This window comes from Dromiciops gliroides, chromosome 4, assembly GCF_019393635.1.
Source record: "Dromiciops gliroides isolate mDroGli1 chromosome 4, mDroGli1.pri, whole genome shotgun sequence".
Lineage (NCBI taxonomy): Eukaryota > Metazoa > Chordata > Mammalia > Microbiotheria > Microbiotheriidae > Dromiciops > Dromiciops gliroides.
The window spans coordinates 338,367,146-338,385,297 of record NC_057864.1 but is presented as its reverse complement, the minus strand read 5'-3'; the positions used below and the strand labels follow the sequence as shown (position 1 = coordinate 338,385,297).

The following is an 18,152-nucleotide window of genomic DNA, read 5'->3' as shown; positions in this document are numbered from 1 at the left end:
TTTCAACATTTGTTTTTATAAGATTTCTAATTTCAAATTTTTCTCCCTCCCTCCCTCCCTAAGACAGCAAGTAATCTGATATAGGTTATATATGTACAATAACATTAAACATATTTCTGCGTTAGTCATGTTATAAGAGAAGAATCAGAGCAAAACATAAAAACCTCAAAAAAGAAAAACAACAGTACCAAAACCAAAAGAAATAGTATGGTTCAATCTGCATCCATATTCCACAATTCTTTTTTTTTTCTCTTGGATTTGGAGAGCATTTTCCATCTTGAGTCCTTTGGAACTATCTTGGACCATTGTATTGCTGAGAAGAATCAAGTCTATCACAGTTGATCAACACACAATGTTGATGATACTGTGTACAATGTTCTCCTGTTTCTGCTCATCTCACTTATCATCAGTTCATGCACATCCTTCTAAGTTTCTCTGAAATCTGCTGCTCATAGTTTCTTACAGCACAATAGAATTCCATTACATTCATATACCACAGCTTGTTCAGCCATTCATCAATTGATGGGCAGCCCTTCAATTTCTAATTCCTTGTCACCACAAAAAGAGCAAGCTTAGAGTTTTTAAAGAAGAATTTTCTTGAAGAAATTAAGAGAAAAAGTACATGTGTGTGTGTGTGTGAATACATTTAAGTATAGAAATATACTAGTCCGTAGTGTATGATGTAACTAAACCATAGCGACATTTGAGAAAATAGTGGCATAATTTATGGCATAGAAACTCTTAGTTTTTCCCCTCTCATCTTGGTGTGAGGGATGTATTGGCTTCTAATCCAAGTGAGATTCATTCTTTCTCCAAGCCTACTTCAAAGTATTCTCTCTGAGAATTGGCCCAAAAGTATTTATCTCTGCCTTTAGACTGTACAGCTCTTATTTTTACTGATATCTTGTTTTTATGTTACTTAAATTTTATATACACACACACACACACTGAATATATTTTCCCTTGCCCTCTATACACTATGCCATCTTTTGTAAGAAGGTAATTTTAGGGGGCGGCTAGATGGCGCAATGGATAGAGCACTGGCCCTGGAGGGGAGGACCTGAGTTCAAATCCGGCCTCAGACACTTAAAACTTACTAGCTGTATGACCCTGGGCAAGTCACTTAACCCCAATTGCCACACACACACACACACACACACACACACACAAAAGGTAATTTTAAATTATTTTAAATGTCAAGATGAGTGAGATAGAAAAGTTGTTTTATGACTTGTAATAGCTAACTGTTATAGTAGATAAAATGTGAAACTGTTTAACTTTTAAACTCAGCGCAACATCATATTGCTGAACTCTAACAGCTGATTTTCTGTCCATTACTGAATAAAATAGGTGATGGGTAGAGTTAAGAGAAATTTTATAACAAGCTCAAAGAAGGAATACAGTTTGAATTTCCTGAAACATTCCTACTTGCTTCACATGTACTGGGTTTAGGCTCAAGGCTGAAACATGTAGACCACCAGATATGACCTTTGTAGTATTTGAAGTAGGCTTACACTGAATGAGGGAAAAATACTTGCTTTCTTTGAATTTCTTAAGGAAGGGAAGAAATGAGGATGCTTAGAAACTTCAACTATGTCAAACACATTTACATATAATAGTTTTTTCATAGGACATTTTAGTAAGCAGACATAAGGGAAGATAAATTTAGTGTGCTTGGCATGAAAGGGTAAGAACAATTGAAAAAATTCTTAGAACAAATTTATTTTTAAAATTTGGACTAAGGCTGAAAGACTTAATTTTTTAAAGTTTACTGATTTGCAGTATTTTACTAAGTCTCATTCCTTGTTTCTTAAGAACAAACCCAAGTTCATTATACTTTTCCAGAACACACTGATTTTTCCTTATTTAAGCTTTCTATCATCTTTTGGCACTTAGTTGTTATGTTTATTCTATCTGCTACTTATTTCTTGTGTTTTTGCCTGGGTTTTCTTTAGATTATAAGCTGCTTTACAATAGAGATCATGTTTTACACCACTTTTGTGTGTCACAATACTAAAAGACATAGTAGACATTCCATAAATACTTGTTAAATTAAGTGTCTTAATTTTAAACTAATTATTGACTAGTAGAGTTTCTTAGTAAAGTTTACAGACAAGAAACTAAAATATACTTGCAGAAAAAGATTTGAGGGTTGAGAAATGAGAAGGAGGAACTAGAATGGCTCCTGTTCCTTCCTTAACCTAGTTTGTCCTGTCCCCTCTCCCTCTCCCTCTCCCTCTCCCTCTCCCTCTCCCTCTCCCTCTCTCTCTCTCTCTCTCTCTCTCTCTCTCTCTCTCTCTCTCTCTCTCTCTCTCTCTATATATATATATATATATATATATATATATATATATATATATATATATAGCGTTCTAGAGAATTTGAAGTCTCATTAAACTTCCCTTTTGGTATTTCTGTGGTTTGTTTGCAAAATGATGTTTTGTGATGTAGTAAAATGTGTTAGTTTAATTATTTTGGGGAGGAGGGGGTTCTTTTGTCCTCTAGGTGGCACATTGGTAGGTGGCATATTAATTCCCTGCAGCTAATTGGTATGCATTCACTAAGGTTTGTTTATCGATAGGAGAAGCATTACCATCTTATGTGATGATACTTAATAATTGTTTAGAGAAGGAATATGGACCTTTTATTTAGTTCATGGTGTAAGTTCTTTAATGAATTCATTAACACTTGATTGTTCAGAGGTCACTTATCTAGCGATCTCAACTGTACAGAACAAAAAGATACAATTGAACAAACACATCCTTGATAATTGCCTACTATGTTCCTAGGCACTGAGGATACAAAAAAACTCCAAACCTAATCATCCTTCCCTTAAAGGAGCTTGTGTTCTACTGGGGAGAAGCAACATTGTTACCAGTAGTTTAAAAAAATACATAGAATGCACAGAAGACAGAAGGAAGTTCAAAATGAAAATAATAATAAACTTTGAAAGTAATCGATTGAATATATTGTATGCTTATTTTTTTTAAAAGCAAGCTGTATGTTAACAGATGTAAAACTTCACATAATGTTTTTTATTTCCAATTTTGTATATGGAAATGCTGTCTTTTTTGGTGTTTGGGAAGTTCAGAATTTCAAAAAGGAAATTTTTTAAATAGCAAAAATACACATAAAATAAATGTAAAGTAATTTTGGTTTGGGGGAGAACACTAACAATTAGGGGATTGAGAAAGCTCTCATGTAGCACTCAAGTTGACAGTGAACTTGGAAGTTAGGGTTTGCAAGGAGGGGGCGTTGGGTTTCCCATTCCCTTCCTTCTGGTCTTATGGATGCAGGGAAGCAAAAGTTCTCTGATTCTTGTCAAATTCCACATATACTTGGGGCAGCTAGGTGGCGCAGTGGATAAAGCACTGGCCCTGGATTCAGGAGGGCCTGAGTTCAAATCTGACCTCAGACACTTGACACTTACTAGCTGTGTGACCCTGGGTAAGTCACTTAACCCTCATTGACCCACCAAAAAAAAATCCACATATACTTATGTGATTAATTCTCAGAGATGCTCAGGCATTACCTCAGATCCCAGTTACTCTTATTTCTGGTAGGCTTCGGGGCAGCTAGGTGGCGCAGTGGATAGAGTACCGGCCCTGGAGTCAGGAGGACCTGAGTTCAAATCCGGCCTCAGACACTTAACACTTAGTAGCTGTGTGACCCTGGGCAAGTCACTTAACCCCAATTGCCTCACTAAAAAAAAAAAAAAAATTCTGGTAGGCTTCTAACAAGTTTGTTTGGTTCTCCAGACAATAGTAAATTAGAAAAGTCATGTGAGAAAGTGCTGAAGTGAGACACATCGACAGCAGCAAAAGGTGATAATTCATAGACATAGAGGAAGTAGATAGAAAACCAAAAACAAATTCAAAAACATAGGCGATAGAGACAGTTTCTCCTGGAAATAAACAGATTTCCATACCTTGTTCCTTGTTTATTTTTTGTTGTATATGCTGTTAGATATGGTTGTGTTGGTAGAGGCAGAACTGGAGGGAATCATGCAACTCTGCTGATTGGGTTTATTATAGATTTGTGTTATTTCATTTCCAGTGGCCTTTCATGGCATTCTTAGTTTTACTGTTCCCCGATTCCTCTTAGCACAGTGACTGTTCCAGACCTCTTCTCAAGACTCTCACAGTCCCTCCTCACCAACCTGCTCAGCTAAGGACCTTAGAGCTGCAAGCTCCCTGAGCTCCCTTTTCTCCCTCTCGTCAGATTGCTAAGGATTTTGAAGGGTGTGAGAGGAGAGCAAGTGGAGACACTGAGTACAGATGGGTCTTTTAGCAGGTTTAGCTAAGATAGAGGAGAGATACAGAATGATAGCTAAGAGAGATGGTAGGATCTAATAAAGTTTTTTTGGGGGGGTTGGCTTTTTGTTTTCAAAGATAAGGGAGACTTAGGTATGTTTGTAAGAAGCAAGGAACTACCAGGGAACTTGTGATAGAAGAGGATCTCCAAATCCAAGGGGAAAAAAAAAGAACTGCGGAGTATAGATGCTGAATGAACCATACTATTTCTTTTGTTTTTGATGCTGTTGTTTTTTTCTGTTTTGAGGTTTTTCATCATTGCTCTGATTTTTTCTCTTATGACATGCAGTAATAGGATTAATGTTATTATATATATATAAAACCTATATCAGATTACCTGCTGTCTAGGGGAGGGGGGAGGGAGGGGAAGGAGGGATAAAAATCTGAAATTGTAAAGCTTGTATAAACAAAAGTTGAGAACTATCTTTACATGTAATGGAAAAAAATACTTTATTAATTAAAAAAAAAAGCAAGGAACTAGTAGATAGGGAAAGATGATAATGGGAGCAGTCTGTTGTTGCAGCAGGGTGCCTGGCACATTGGCTAGAAAGGCCACCTTTTCATCATCTGTACTCAGTGTCTCCACTTGCTCTCCTCTCATACCCTTCTAAGTCCTTAGCAATCTGGCTTCCAACTTCACTCACTTAACTGCTCTTTCTAAAATTACCAGTGATCTCTTAACTGTTAAATCTGATGGCCTTTTCTTAGTGCTCATCCTTCTTGACCTCTGCAACATTTGCTTCTTTTGCCCAACCTCACTTCTAGGTTTTTCTGACACTGCTCTTCTTGGTTCTCCTCCTGCCTTTCTAACCACTTTTAAGTGATGGATTTTCATCAATTTCATTCCCACTACCTGTGTGTGTGTGTGTGTGTGTGTGTGTGTGTACCCTGAGGCTCTCTAGATTCTCTTACTTGGATCTTGTCTAGGAAAGAAGGAAACAAGCATGTATTAACCAATGTGCCTAAGGCTAGGGATAAAAATATGAGCAAAGTAAACAAAGAGAAGAACAATCTTTGCCTTCAAGGAGCTTACATTCTAATAGGGGAAGACAGCACACATAAGGGAACTGAAAGACGTTTGGAGATGGACAGACATAACTGGCAAAGGGACATGATTTTGAAATCCAGAAGCCAGGAGATTAAAGGGCCATCTGGGCTCCTTCACAAAGTGGAGGCTCCAGGGGGAACTTGCCAGTGGTAAAGGAGGGTGAGCTTACACATGGATGTTCCATGTGGAGAAGGGTTCAGGGGTGGTTGGATTTTCTAGGATGGAGAAACTCCAGGGGCTGAAACAACATGGCTTGGAAGTCTAGGAGCCAGGAATCATCAGATCCCATGGATTCAGTTACCATCTCTATACAGAAAACTCCCAAAGCTGTGCATCCAGACCTAGTCTCTCTCTTGAGCTTCAGTCCTGCATGATGTTGGATATTTTAAAACTGAATATCCATAGACATCTCAGACTCATTGTATTTAAAACAGCTCATTATCTTCTCCCTCAAACCTACTCTTCCTCCAAACTTCTTTGTTACATTTGAGGAACTATCCTTTCATTCACCCAGGTCCAACCTTAGGGTCATTTAAAATTATTCTCTAACTTAGTCATTATCTAAACAGTTACCTTATCCTATTGATTCTGCTTCCATTCTTATTCAAAGAACTACTACCCTGCTGTGCCACCCCTCACCTGGTCTAATCCAATAGAATCTTAGTAGATCTCCCCACCCTTAGTCTCTTCACACTCCAGTATATTCTCCACATAGCTGCCAGTGAGATTTTTCCTAAAGTATAGGTCTGACCATGTTTCTTTTTCCACCACTTGATTCACCAGCTTACTATTATCTCTAGGATCAAAGATAAACTGCATTTGGCATTTAGCTCTTCACAACTGAACACTATCCTACCTTTCTAGTCTTTTTACACAGTATTCCCATCTACGCACCTGCAGACCAGCCTACTGGCTGTTCCTCACATATGATATTCTCTCTTTGTCTTTTCATTTGCTGTCCCTCATTTCTAGATTGCTCTGCCTCAGCCTTTTCAACTCTGGTTTTCTTTAAGAGCTAGCTTAAGTGTCACCTTCTGAATCCATTCCTGTTCCACATCCCTCCCTTTCTCTTTCCCCAGTGGTCTTGTTCATGTTTCTGCAAGGTTACCTTGTACTTACTTTGTGTAGGCTTGTTATGTATGCGATGCTTCCATGTTTCACTTTTTGCAATGTTAGAATGAAAGCTCCTTCAGGGCAGGGATTGTTTTGCATTTGACTTTGTATCTCAATGAGTAGCACAGTGCCTGGCACATAGTGGGCACTTAATAAAGTTGTGCCTTTTGAGTGCCAGTGCTGAGCTAGGGACTGGGGATACAAATACAAGGAACGAAGCAATCCTTATTCCCAAGGCGATTAGATTCTAATAGGACAAAAATAAAATGGTTCCTGATAAATAGTAACAAAGACTGTTCATCATGTAAGGTCTCCTAAGAAGTTCTCTGCTAATAGAAATGAGCTTTTTCTTTGTCTTTAATTGGGTTTTCTTATTCTGAGCAAATAAAAGAAGGGAGGGTTGGCCTTGATAGTCTTTGTAGACCCTTCTAGTTCTAGTTCTGTGATCCTCTGATAGATAGGAACCTGTTAATGCACCCTGGCTTACCATTAGCAAATTAACTCATATTGTATATAGTGGCTTACCATTTATAAATCATTTTCTACACAACCTTGATAAATGGATACTAGCAATATATGGAAGTAAACTACAAGTATTATAGACTACATTGTAATAGTTTCAGTGTCTATAACCTGAGGCATTTTTGACCAGTCTGTGGAGACCTTGCAGACTTTTCAGGTGGACTTATGAACAGATTTCCCTTTGTTCATAATTAATTTTTCTGTTTCCTTGGAGAAATTGCCCTGGTCTATGAGATCATTACTAAACTCCATTCCACTAGAGAACTGCTCATCAAAAGCCCTAAGCGACCTTGTACCTATGGGTATATCTCTGGCATCTTGTTGCTAGTTCCTACATGAAAATGTAAAAAGATGTGTTAGTGTGGATAGTTAGGTAGCAGAACTAGTTGAGATAATTTCCTCTCCACTAGTTGAAAGTTATACTGTAAAGGACACCTTTAAAAAATAACGGGGAATTGTAACACTGGAAGGCCACGTACTTGGAGAAAACTGAACCAAATACCTTGGCTTAGTGACAATCTACATTTCAAAAGGGTCTCCTGACTAAAAGCTTTTTCTTTACTAAATGACTTATCCTGAGATATATTTGAAGTTCATCTAGGTTATAAACCATATCTGCAATTATTCATGCCATTCTAGATTGGGTAAAACTAGTATCAAAAGTTCTGAAGGGAGAGGTAATGACTGGAGCACTTCTCAGCTTATCCTTTATCTTAAGATGCAGATATGGGAAGAAATGCAACCATTTAATGAGAACTATAGTGGGGCATCCATTTACATCTCTGAGGATTGACTGAATAGAGCATGGCCTGTTGAGTATACTTTTGATGTAGTTGCCAGTCTCTTTTTAGATGTACACGTGACACTATCTGAAGAAATATTAGAAACAGCTAGTAAACATTTTTCTGATATCTATTGTTGGACTGTATTCAGATGATAACATAAAGGGGTTTGGTCTTTCTGCTCAAGTTGTTGGTGATAATCCAGCCACATATAGGGTATCTGTGAGCTATTGACTTTAATAAGTCACCTTCTCTAAACTGTAGTTATGTTCTCAAAGCCCAAGTGAAAGACAGCTTTCTGTGTTTGGGCATGAAGGGAATATCTGTCTTACATCTATACTGAAGTGTCCAAATTCTATTCTCTGTAAAGTATCTAATCTGGCTCCTGGGTCTGGGTTGAGATTAATTAACAGTGTTTTAAAAAAACAAACAAAAACAACCTGGTTTCTCTTAGACCAGGGGTTCTAAAACTTTTTGGTCTCAAGACCCCCTTTTTACACTATTAAAAATTATTGAGGATCTCTCCCCAAAGGTTTTTGTTTGTGGGTTTTATCTATTGATATTTACTGTTTTAGAAATTAACATCTTAGTGTTATTATAAAAATAGTTTTAATCTCTGAGATTTCAGGGCCCATCAGGTTCCCAGATGATACCTTTAGAACTGATATTTTAGACAGTTACCTCAAGTAACTGAAACAGTGGACATCAATATGTCATTTCTCCAGTCTGAACGATTCTCAGTATAAGAAAAGAAACTAAAAGTGGATAGCATGAACTTAAAGTGTTTTTAGAAAATTATTTTGCTATTTTATACCAAATAAATAGTCTTCCTGAGGAGGAGGGAGAGTAAATATTTCTAAATGCCCTTAATATTTTGTATAATCCAATCTCTATAATCTACTTCACATTCTTCTGAGGTAAGTGAAAAGCATCCTATTTTATGGTTAGGGGAAAAAAAGGGGAGAGAGAGAAAACCAACTTGTCTGGAGTTTCCAAGAGTAAAATGCTTGTATCCCTTAATATTATTTCATATTCCCAAGTTGTCATCAACTAAATTATTTAATATGCTTCAAAAATAAGTGAAAATAAAATGTAATTAAGAATTTATCTTAAGATGAATCCAGTGAGGTTTGGCAATATAGAAGATAATTGGCAGAATTTTAATTATTAATTTCTCTGCCTTCTCCACACACCCCCAAACTTCCCAACAAGTATAAAAGCTTTTTGTTTTGTTTTGTTTTTATTAAATAGAATTTTATTTTCCAAAATATATGTAAAAACAAATTTTAACATCAATTTAAAAAAATTTGTGTTCCAACTTCTCTTCCTCCTCTATTCCCACCCCCCACCCACTAGAACTCAAGCATTTCAAAATAAGTTATACATGAGTAGTCATGGAAAACATTCCCACATTAGCTAGGTTGTGAGAGAAAACAGTCAAAAAAACCCCCAAAACTTCAGATTGAGGAATTGTCAAAGAGAGAAAAAAAATTTTTTTTAATGTGTTTCCAGGGGCAGCTAGGTGGCACAGTGGATAGAGCACTGGCCCTGGAACCAGGAGTATCCGAGTTCAAATCCAGCCTCAGACACCCAACACTGACTAGCTATGTGACCTGGGCAAGTCACTCAACCCCAATTGCCTCAACAACAACAAAAAATAAAATAAATGTGTTTCCATCTATTTTCAGATACTATCACTTCTTTCTCTGTAGATGGGTTGCCATTTTCATAAGTCCTTCAGGGTTATATTGGATCATTGCCTTGCTGAAAATAACCACATGCTTCCCAGCAGATCATCTTACACTATTGCTGTTATTTTGTATGCAGTACATTTCACTCTGCTTCAGTTCATGTAGGTCTTTCCAGGTTTTTCTGATAGTCTCCTGTTCATCATAACCTAAATAAAGTACCTTAAATTTGACAAAGAATTTTCTTCATATTAGTTCAGCAAAGTAGGTACCATACATTTTGCCATTATATTCAATCATCATAACTATTTCCCTCCATCCTATTCCCTTCCCATGGTATTTACTCTATTTTCTATCTTCTTTTAAACTATTCCTCCTCAAAAGTGTTTTACTTCTGACTGTCCCCTCTTCTACTCTGCACTCCCTTTTTTTTCACCCTTCCTTCCTTATCCTCTTCCCCCCATACTTTCCTGTAAGGTTAACAGAGGACACAGGTCTGAACTGAATATGAAAGAAGTCTTCAGATATGATTTACAATATGATACTTCTATGACTCCTAGCATAATTATTTGTTACACTTTCACAACTTTAAGGAGACAAACCGTAAAGGGATTTCATATCTAACATACAGATCAGAGTGCTTAAAAGAGCTTCAAAGGTTTCAAAACAGTAGCAATAAGATGGTCTGTTTGGCAAGCATGGGAGAAAAATATAGTTAGAAAAAAATCAAACCGGTATTTTTTATTTATTAATTTTTAGTGGAGTAAGTAGAAGAGAGGTTATAGTTAGAGACTAGGATTAGGTGAACCATTTGGTGGTGCCAATGATTTTAGTGCTGAGAACTTTCTTTTCAGGGCCTATGATAGCAGGGACTGTAGCAGCTTCCGATGCAGTTGCTAAGTCCATTCTCTAGAGTTGCTTCCTTCTGTGATGGCTGTGGGGAGCAGATTGGAGGCAGGGACTGGTGGTTTGAGTGGGGAAGCTATTCCTGGGTTCTTGGATCCACAGTTAGCAGATAAGCAACAACTATCTTAAAGAATGCAAGCAAGATAAGATGGCCAAGTATGCCACAAAATGATATTTCTTATTGCTTTGGGGTGCACAATAAAACCCCAACTCCTTTATTTCTCCTTCTAAGGTGAACCTGAGAATCATTCTTTCATTCAACTGCAATTTTCTTTTTCTTCTGGTTTCATTTACTGCAAGAATGTATGTCTATTCACTGGTCATTGGATAAGAACCTCACATTTATAGTATTGGTAGCTAATATTTATTGATCCTTTTAAAAGTATGATTATTGGCACCTTTTATACCCCTCCCCATCCCCCTTCCTACTACTCTGCTATCATTGCCCAAGTGGAAAGGAGATGTCCAGGTCTGAGGGCCTTGTATGTGTTGCCTGGCCAGACTATTGGAAAGTTTCTCTGTACTTGAAGAGACTGCTTCTTGGAAAGCTAGCCTAGTCTGTTGCTGGTGTCATATTTGAGCCCTTTCCAACATGGTAAAAGTTGCCAAAGATTACCTTCTGCAGGCATATCATTCAAAACCAAGGTAACTTCCATTTCACACTATGGCAAAAGTATGACTCTAGAGGGAGTCTTCATTAACCCAGTAAGATTGGGAAAGTCTTGGAATGGAAAAGAGAACTCTTTTTTTTTTAACATATAAGGTATTTTATTTTTTCCATTACATGTAAAGATAGTTCTCAACTTTTGTTTATACAAGCTTTACAATTTCAGATTTTTCTCCCTCCCTCCCCTCCCTCCCCCCTCCCCTAGACAGCAGGTAATCTGATATAGGTTATATCTATATATCTATATACATATACATATATATATCTATACACACACATATATATATATATCCATAATAACATTAATCCTATTTCTGCATTAATTCTGTTATAAGAGAAAAAATCAGGGCAGTAATGCAAAACCTCAAAATAGGAAAAAAAAAAAAAACAGCACCCAAAACAAAAGAAATAGTATGGTTCAATCAGCATCTATACTCCACAGTTCTTTTTTTTTTTTTTCTTGGATTTGGAGATCCTCTTCTGTCATGAGTTCCCTGGAACTCTTCTGTACCATTGCATTGGTGAGAAGAATATAGTCCATCACAGTAGGTCAACACTCAATGTTGATGATACTATGTACAATGTTCTTCTGGTTCTGCTCATCTCACTCATCATCAGCTCACGTAAGACCCTCCAGGTTTCTCTGAACTCCTCCTGCTCATCATTTCTTACAGCACAATAGTATTCCATTGTATTCATATACCACAACTTGTCCAGCCATTCCCCAATTGATGGGCACCCCCTCAACTTCCAATTCCTTGCTACCACGTAAAGAGCAGCTATAAATATTTTTGTACATGTGGGTCCCGAAAAGAGAACTCTTAAGTGTGAAGCCTTAACTTTTGGGCCTCTTGTTAATGTTTAGCAATGCCAGTGATGATAGCTATGCTATCTCATTGTATTCATTCTAAGCAGGTGATTTGGAGCTTTTTCCTCTTGACTAATGCATTCTAAATAATTGAGTGACCTCAAGAGTTTGTAATCAGATGTGGTTGGTAGTTTAACGGTAAGGTTTCAGTAGTTCTTTTGTGTTAATCTTGGTCAGTAAGGCTTAAAATGATTTAGTTTTCTAATTTCTAATAAATTTTACCACTTTGAATCTGGCAATTTCATAAAAACGTAGTAGATAAGTAACTCATTTTTGCTAAAATTTATGAGGTTATGTCCAAATACTCTTAGGGTAGCAAAAGAGAAAAGGCTAATTAGGCAGGAAAAAAATGTATTAAAAAATACTTGAAAACTGGCTTTTGTGGTGGACTCTTTGATTTTGCTCTTTTGGAAAAAGAAAAATCTTAGGGAAAGCTTTCTCACATGCCTACTCTCAAAATGGTGAAAATTCCGAATTAGAATGAGTCAGATATATAATCATGATTGTGTGTCAAAAGTTCAAAAGGGAAAATGGAAGGTAAGATGAGCTGAATTGGCACTCTTACCCCAACATTGTACCTGTAAGCTTGATATGTTGTTTCAGAGATTAACTTTACAGACTTCCGTGCCCAGAAGTATGAAAATTCTTAGGGAACTCTTTTCACAGGCTTGATCTTAAGGTATTGAATAAAAGAGAGCAGTTAATCCCTTTTGTAAGGTAATTTGAGAGGAGGGAATTCAAAATGTAAAATCTCACCTGCAGAAAACACTCAGTATTGTAAAGGCCTTTCTATCTTTAGACACTTACAAAGACTTAATATTTTAATGCGGAAGGTTGAACTCAGTTAAAAAGCCAATAGGTGAAATTAGAGAGAAATAATCCAGTGCTTTATTTCTGGGAATCATCATCCTGCGCTCTGGGGGACCTAATTTTTATTCCCTGTTGGGGATAAGAATACTGCTCTGTACAGAAAGCCAGCATCTTTGAATATAAGCTTGACTTTTAGCATAATAAGAGTCTTGTTAGGTGCAATTTTGCTCTTAGTCATTAATACAATGAACAAATGTTGTGGTTACCTGGGAAAGAAAACTCAAGTGCTTTTAAACCTCTTGTGAGATTTGGTTTCATGCATGAAACATATACAGCATCTGTGTAGGACTCCAAGCTGTAAGGTATACAGTGTAGAAGCTAATACACTTTGGAAAAAGTTGAGAACACTACAAAACGAGTTTAAGGGCCTGAGCACAAAGCTCTTATTTTTACTAAGCAACACACTGGCTCCCAGCAGCATTTTTATTAAGCATATAACTAGAATTTTATTAGTTGGTTAGGACCGAGTTCTCTTTTAATGCCTATCAGTTTGGGTTGGCCTTTTGTTTCATACTTAATCTCTTTGTACCTTCTATCATCAATACTACTTGTCATTCTAAAAGTATTAAATCTGTTTAATTGAAGTCACATATTTGCCCTAAGCAAGAAAACAAGACCTTGTTAGGTTGGATCTAGCATAATATAGTTTTCCTTGAACCTTCTGAATCCTTATTTAAATTCCTAAAATGATTAGTTTAAAATTTTTTCTTTTGTAAAATAAAATAGTAATGTCAAGTAGTAAATAACTGATATTCCATAAATTAAAAATGACCACCAATCCATTGGTTTCTAATTTATATCTTCCCTAAGAGAAGGGGACCAGTAGATTATCTCCATTCTTAAAAGGTAAAAGATCCTGAAAGGCTTTCATTTGAACTGTCAGAAATTGTGAAAAGCTTCTGTGAGGGATTGCAAAGACTACAAGTCCCTAAATGTTTTCTCACATTCCTGTGTAACCTCAGAGTGTTGGGGATCATGTTTTCAGTTTTACTTAAACACTTAACTTGCCCACAGCTGTAAGACCCTGGATCCGTGAACCTGATCTAATTTTCGTGGCTGCTTTAATTTCCTACTAGTGGGAAGACTGAAGATAAATTTTCTTATTTTCAAGTTATTTCACAGTATTATAGTGACATTGGAGAGGCAGTAATGCTTTGTTCAAATCTTCCTTTATTATATCAGATATATAGTCTCACATTTGTAATATAAACAAAATAATTTTGTTTTAAAAGATTTTTTTTAATTGCTGTACCTTAGGTGAGGTAGTAAGTAGAAATTGATTGTAGTTAGCTGTTGCCTTCCTATACCACAGTTATTTTTGAGATATTTTACTGCTTTGAATTGCAGGAAAGCATTTAAGATTTGTATAAAACACCTTGGACAGCATGACCAGCCGTAGTCATGAACAGGAACAACTTTTTGTCCAGTTGTTTAAACTTTATGCTCTTTAACTAATATTCCCTTTAACAATTAATTCAAAAATCTATACTTTTTGTCTTTTCAAAGATGCAATACTGTCTCCTTTAGGCTATCTAATGGTTTCCTTCCTAAGTCAAGTTGGCCTAGCATTTTTTTTTTTATACATCTGTGCTGGGTTGACAGCTAAACATATTTTTCTTCTTCTTTTTTTTTAAAGAAAAAGGTGTTTTTTTCCAAACATATAACATAAACCCTTTTTTTGTCTTTCAGACAAATCTTCCTATTTTCAAGTTGAAGGAGTCTTCTGTGAGAAGAAGATACAGTGATTTTGAGTGGCTTCGAAGTGAATTAGAAAGAGAAAGCAAGGTGAGAATCAGGGTAGAACAACATTTTTATAATGTTACCAGTAAGCAAAATGTATTCTAAGCTAAAATATTAAAACTATCAGGAAAAGAGTTTTGATTTGTGTTTTGTGTTTTTGAGGATATATCAGCTTCTTAATAGAAAATGAGGAGCTAAATGATGATCTTTGGTTTTTTTGTACTTTGGTTTCATTTTTATTCAGTGATACTTAGAAAGATATATGAGAATCATAGCATACTGGACCTTTAAGATCAACTTTTTCCTCCCCTTTTAATACCATGTCTATATACTTGGTTATAGTCCTTATTCTTTCCTTTCAAACCCTCCAAAAGCTTTGTATTGGAAACACCTTCTTATATCTAAGCAGAAGTAATGATTTCCTCAGATACTTTTATGTACTATTATACCAATGCTTCACCCAAAATCCTGTTTCTCTTCAGTTTAATATTTTCATTTTAAATGTGTATTGCTAAAATTCTAGTCTCCTAGTGGATCTGTAATCTCAGATTTGAATATTCCCACTACTGATACAGATCAAAACTCAACCATATCCCTCCCGGTCCATTAGTTCACCTAAACAGTAGTTATTCCTGAATGGCTAGGAATCTTCCTTGTGTTCCCCTGACATTGTGACAAGCTGACTGTTCAGTTTCCATCATTGGGCTTCTAGTTTGTCTTATTGATGTATTTCTTTGGCATTTTCACACTGCTTTTCCTGAGCAATTTCTTGGTTGAATGTTTTGTAGTATGTTTGAGCCCACTGTACTCTTCTGTGTTGTCCCTTTGGGTGGTCATTAATGTCAGTTCAACAAAGACTGTATTGTTCTATGACTTACATGATTATAAGACAATTTTTGCCAAGTTAAGAATACAGATGATATTATATGACTGTCTTAAATCTTGAATTAAATTTTACATTGAACTATGCCTTGACTATATTAAAAATATTCCATACCCTAAAATTAGAAGCAACTGAACATGTTATTTCTGGCCTATACAAAATTAGTGATGCAGACCTGAGAATAACTTTCAAATTTATATCTTGACTTCTCACTTAAGCTATGGATCTTCATTTCGAATTACCTGACAGATATCTATATTTACTTGTCCTTTTAGCATTTCAAATTCATCATGTTCAAAACTAAATTAGTTTTCTTCCGAGTCTTCTCCCCCATCCCCACCTAAAGGAAAATCTAATTATTATCTTCCTTGTCTTCTCTGTTTCTGTTACCACCATCCTTGAAGTCATCCAGGCTAAAACCTTCAGTCACTTTTGATTTTCTTTTCCCTCACCATTCCCATCTCAAGCTTAATTGCCAGGTCCTATAGATTCTGTCTTTATAATGCCTTTTGCCTTTTCTTTCCCATTTCCTAATGGGTCTTGGTTCTGAGTCTTAACACTTTTCACTTGAATTATTAGAATAGCCTTCTAATCTGTTTGTTATAGTGGAAAGATCACCAAGTTTAGAATGGAGAGGACCTGGGTTCAAGTAGCTCTGCCGCTTAATAAGTTTTGTGACCTTGAAGGAATGTTTCATATCTTCTCAGCTTTAGTTTTCTTACTTATAAACAGAGTTGTTAGCATACTCATGAATTTTATGATATTATATAATTGGATCTAGTCTCCCTTCTTGTATCTTGTATATTGTTTGAATGTGTAAAGATGAAGAGGCAAACCCCTCTTAAGTGCATGATGGATCCCATTCCATTCTTTCTTCTGCAGATTGTCCTCTCTACCTGTATAACTTCCTCACTAATCTTTAGTTGCTCTGGCTTCTAGCTGCTTCCTTGCTGATAACAAACATGTCTTTGTTGCTCCCATCCTCAAAAAACTGTCACTTTATCCATCTTTCCTGGTTAACTGTAGTCCTATTTCTCACCTCCCTTTTGTGTCTAAACTTCTTGAGAAGACCATAAAATAGAAGCCTCCACTTCCTTTCCTGTCACTCTTAATTCTTTGCTTTCTGGCTTCCTTATCATTCAACAGAAATGGTTCTCTCCAAAGTCCCTAATGATACTAAATCTAATGAATAGCTTTTTCCCAATCCCCATCTTTCTTTAATTTTTTTTTCTTGTAGCCTTGGATACCACTGATCACCCTCTATCCTTGATAGCTCTCTTCTCTCTAGGTTTTCATGACTCAGCTCTGTCCTTCCTCTCTGACTGCTCCTTCTCCATCTCCTTTGCTGGATTTTCATTCATGTCATCTTAATAACCATAGGAATCCCCCAAGGCTCCATCCTGGACTTTTCTTATTCTATGTTGTGAGAAAATAATTATTAATAATGAGTTTTGGGGGAGACCCAGTGACCCTACCCCCACTCAGGTACTCTGGCTGGTTTCTCAGAGCCAGCTCCAAGGGTGCATTAGAGATTAGACTGATTTCAGACTCTCAATAGATAGAAATCACACCTATCTGAAAGCCTTTTCCTCTCAGAGGGGTCTGTCTGTCTTTTACTGGACTCTGACCTCAGCACATACTGCTTGTTTTGGTATGGACCACCCTTAGGTCCCGTCAACCAATAGAATTGAATGATGCTAGCCAATTAGCTTTGAGCAGTGTGTAAGAGCCGCCTTTCCACTAGTCCACCAGAGGCTTGTGCTCTCTTAGGCTGGGACGCCGAAGGAGGCAGCCACTTTTCCCCCCTCCTCTTCTCACTCTAGCTCTAGGTAATGTATGACCTCTGAATTCTGGAGCCATACATTTGTGCTCTCACTCTCTCTGGTGATGGGGATTTTTGGCTTGGCTTAAATGCGGTCAACTCCTTACTAACATTTAATATAATTTAATAATAAATGCTTGCTGCCAAAAACTGATGTAATAGCTTCTAATTTATAAGTAGCAATATATTAGAAACCCCAGCTAAGTTCCCCAGTAACTTAGAACAGAGACAGGCTTTCCCCCAATATTTCAAATGACACAATACTCTTTCACTTGGTGATCTCATCACCTCATGGTTTCAGTTATAATCTCTTTGCAAATGATCTTCAGATCTACTTATCAAGCCCTAACCTCTCTCCTGACCCCCAGATTCACATCTCCAGCTGCTTATTAGACATCTCAAAATGGGATGTTCCTTAGACATCTTAAATTCAATATGTTCACAACTGAATTGATCTTTCCCATGAAACCTTGTCAAGGATACCATCATCCTGTCTGGAAACCTAGGTGTCATCCTCAGCTCCTTATTCTCTCTCACCTCCTTTCTACATCCAATCACCTGTCAAATCGTGTTGTTTCTACCATCATAACTTCTGTTGTATGTGTGCTCTTCTCTCTGATGCTGCCACCACTCTACACCTGGACTATTGCAATAGCCTTCTAGTTGGTGTCCCTGCCACAAATTTATTTCCCGTTCCAGTCTGGCCTCCTCTCAGATGTCAAAGTGATTTTCCTTTAACCAACAATACCCCATAGTCCCCTTCCCTATTCAGTAAACTCCAGGTGCTCCCTGGCTTCTTGCTACCCCTTCTTACAACCTACTCCCCTCCAGGTATTCTGAGATCCAGGCAAGCTGACTTCGCTTTGCTCTTTCAGGTACATGACACTCCCATTTCCCAGCTCTTGTGTGTTTCACTGGCTGCCCCTCCTG

The 18,152-nt window shown here is 36.9% G+C and overlaps 1 protein-coding gene across 2 annotated transcripts in view; it reads left to right on the top strand.

Moving 5' to 3' along the window:
• SNX3 (sorting nexin 3) overlaps positions 1-18,152 on the top strand; it is a 42,358-nt gene that overhangs the window by 18,062 nt on the left and 6,144 nt on the right. The window contains exon 2 of one of the 2 annotated variants that reach the window (XM_043962982.1): positions 14,467-14,562. The exons of the other annotated variant lie outside the window; for it this stretch is intronic. Coding sequence (XP_043818917.1) covers positions 14,467-14,562 — 96 coding nt within the window. The remainder of the gene's footprint in view (positions 1-14,466; positions 14,563-18,152) is intronic. 2 annotated transcript variants of the gene reach the window in all.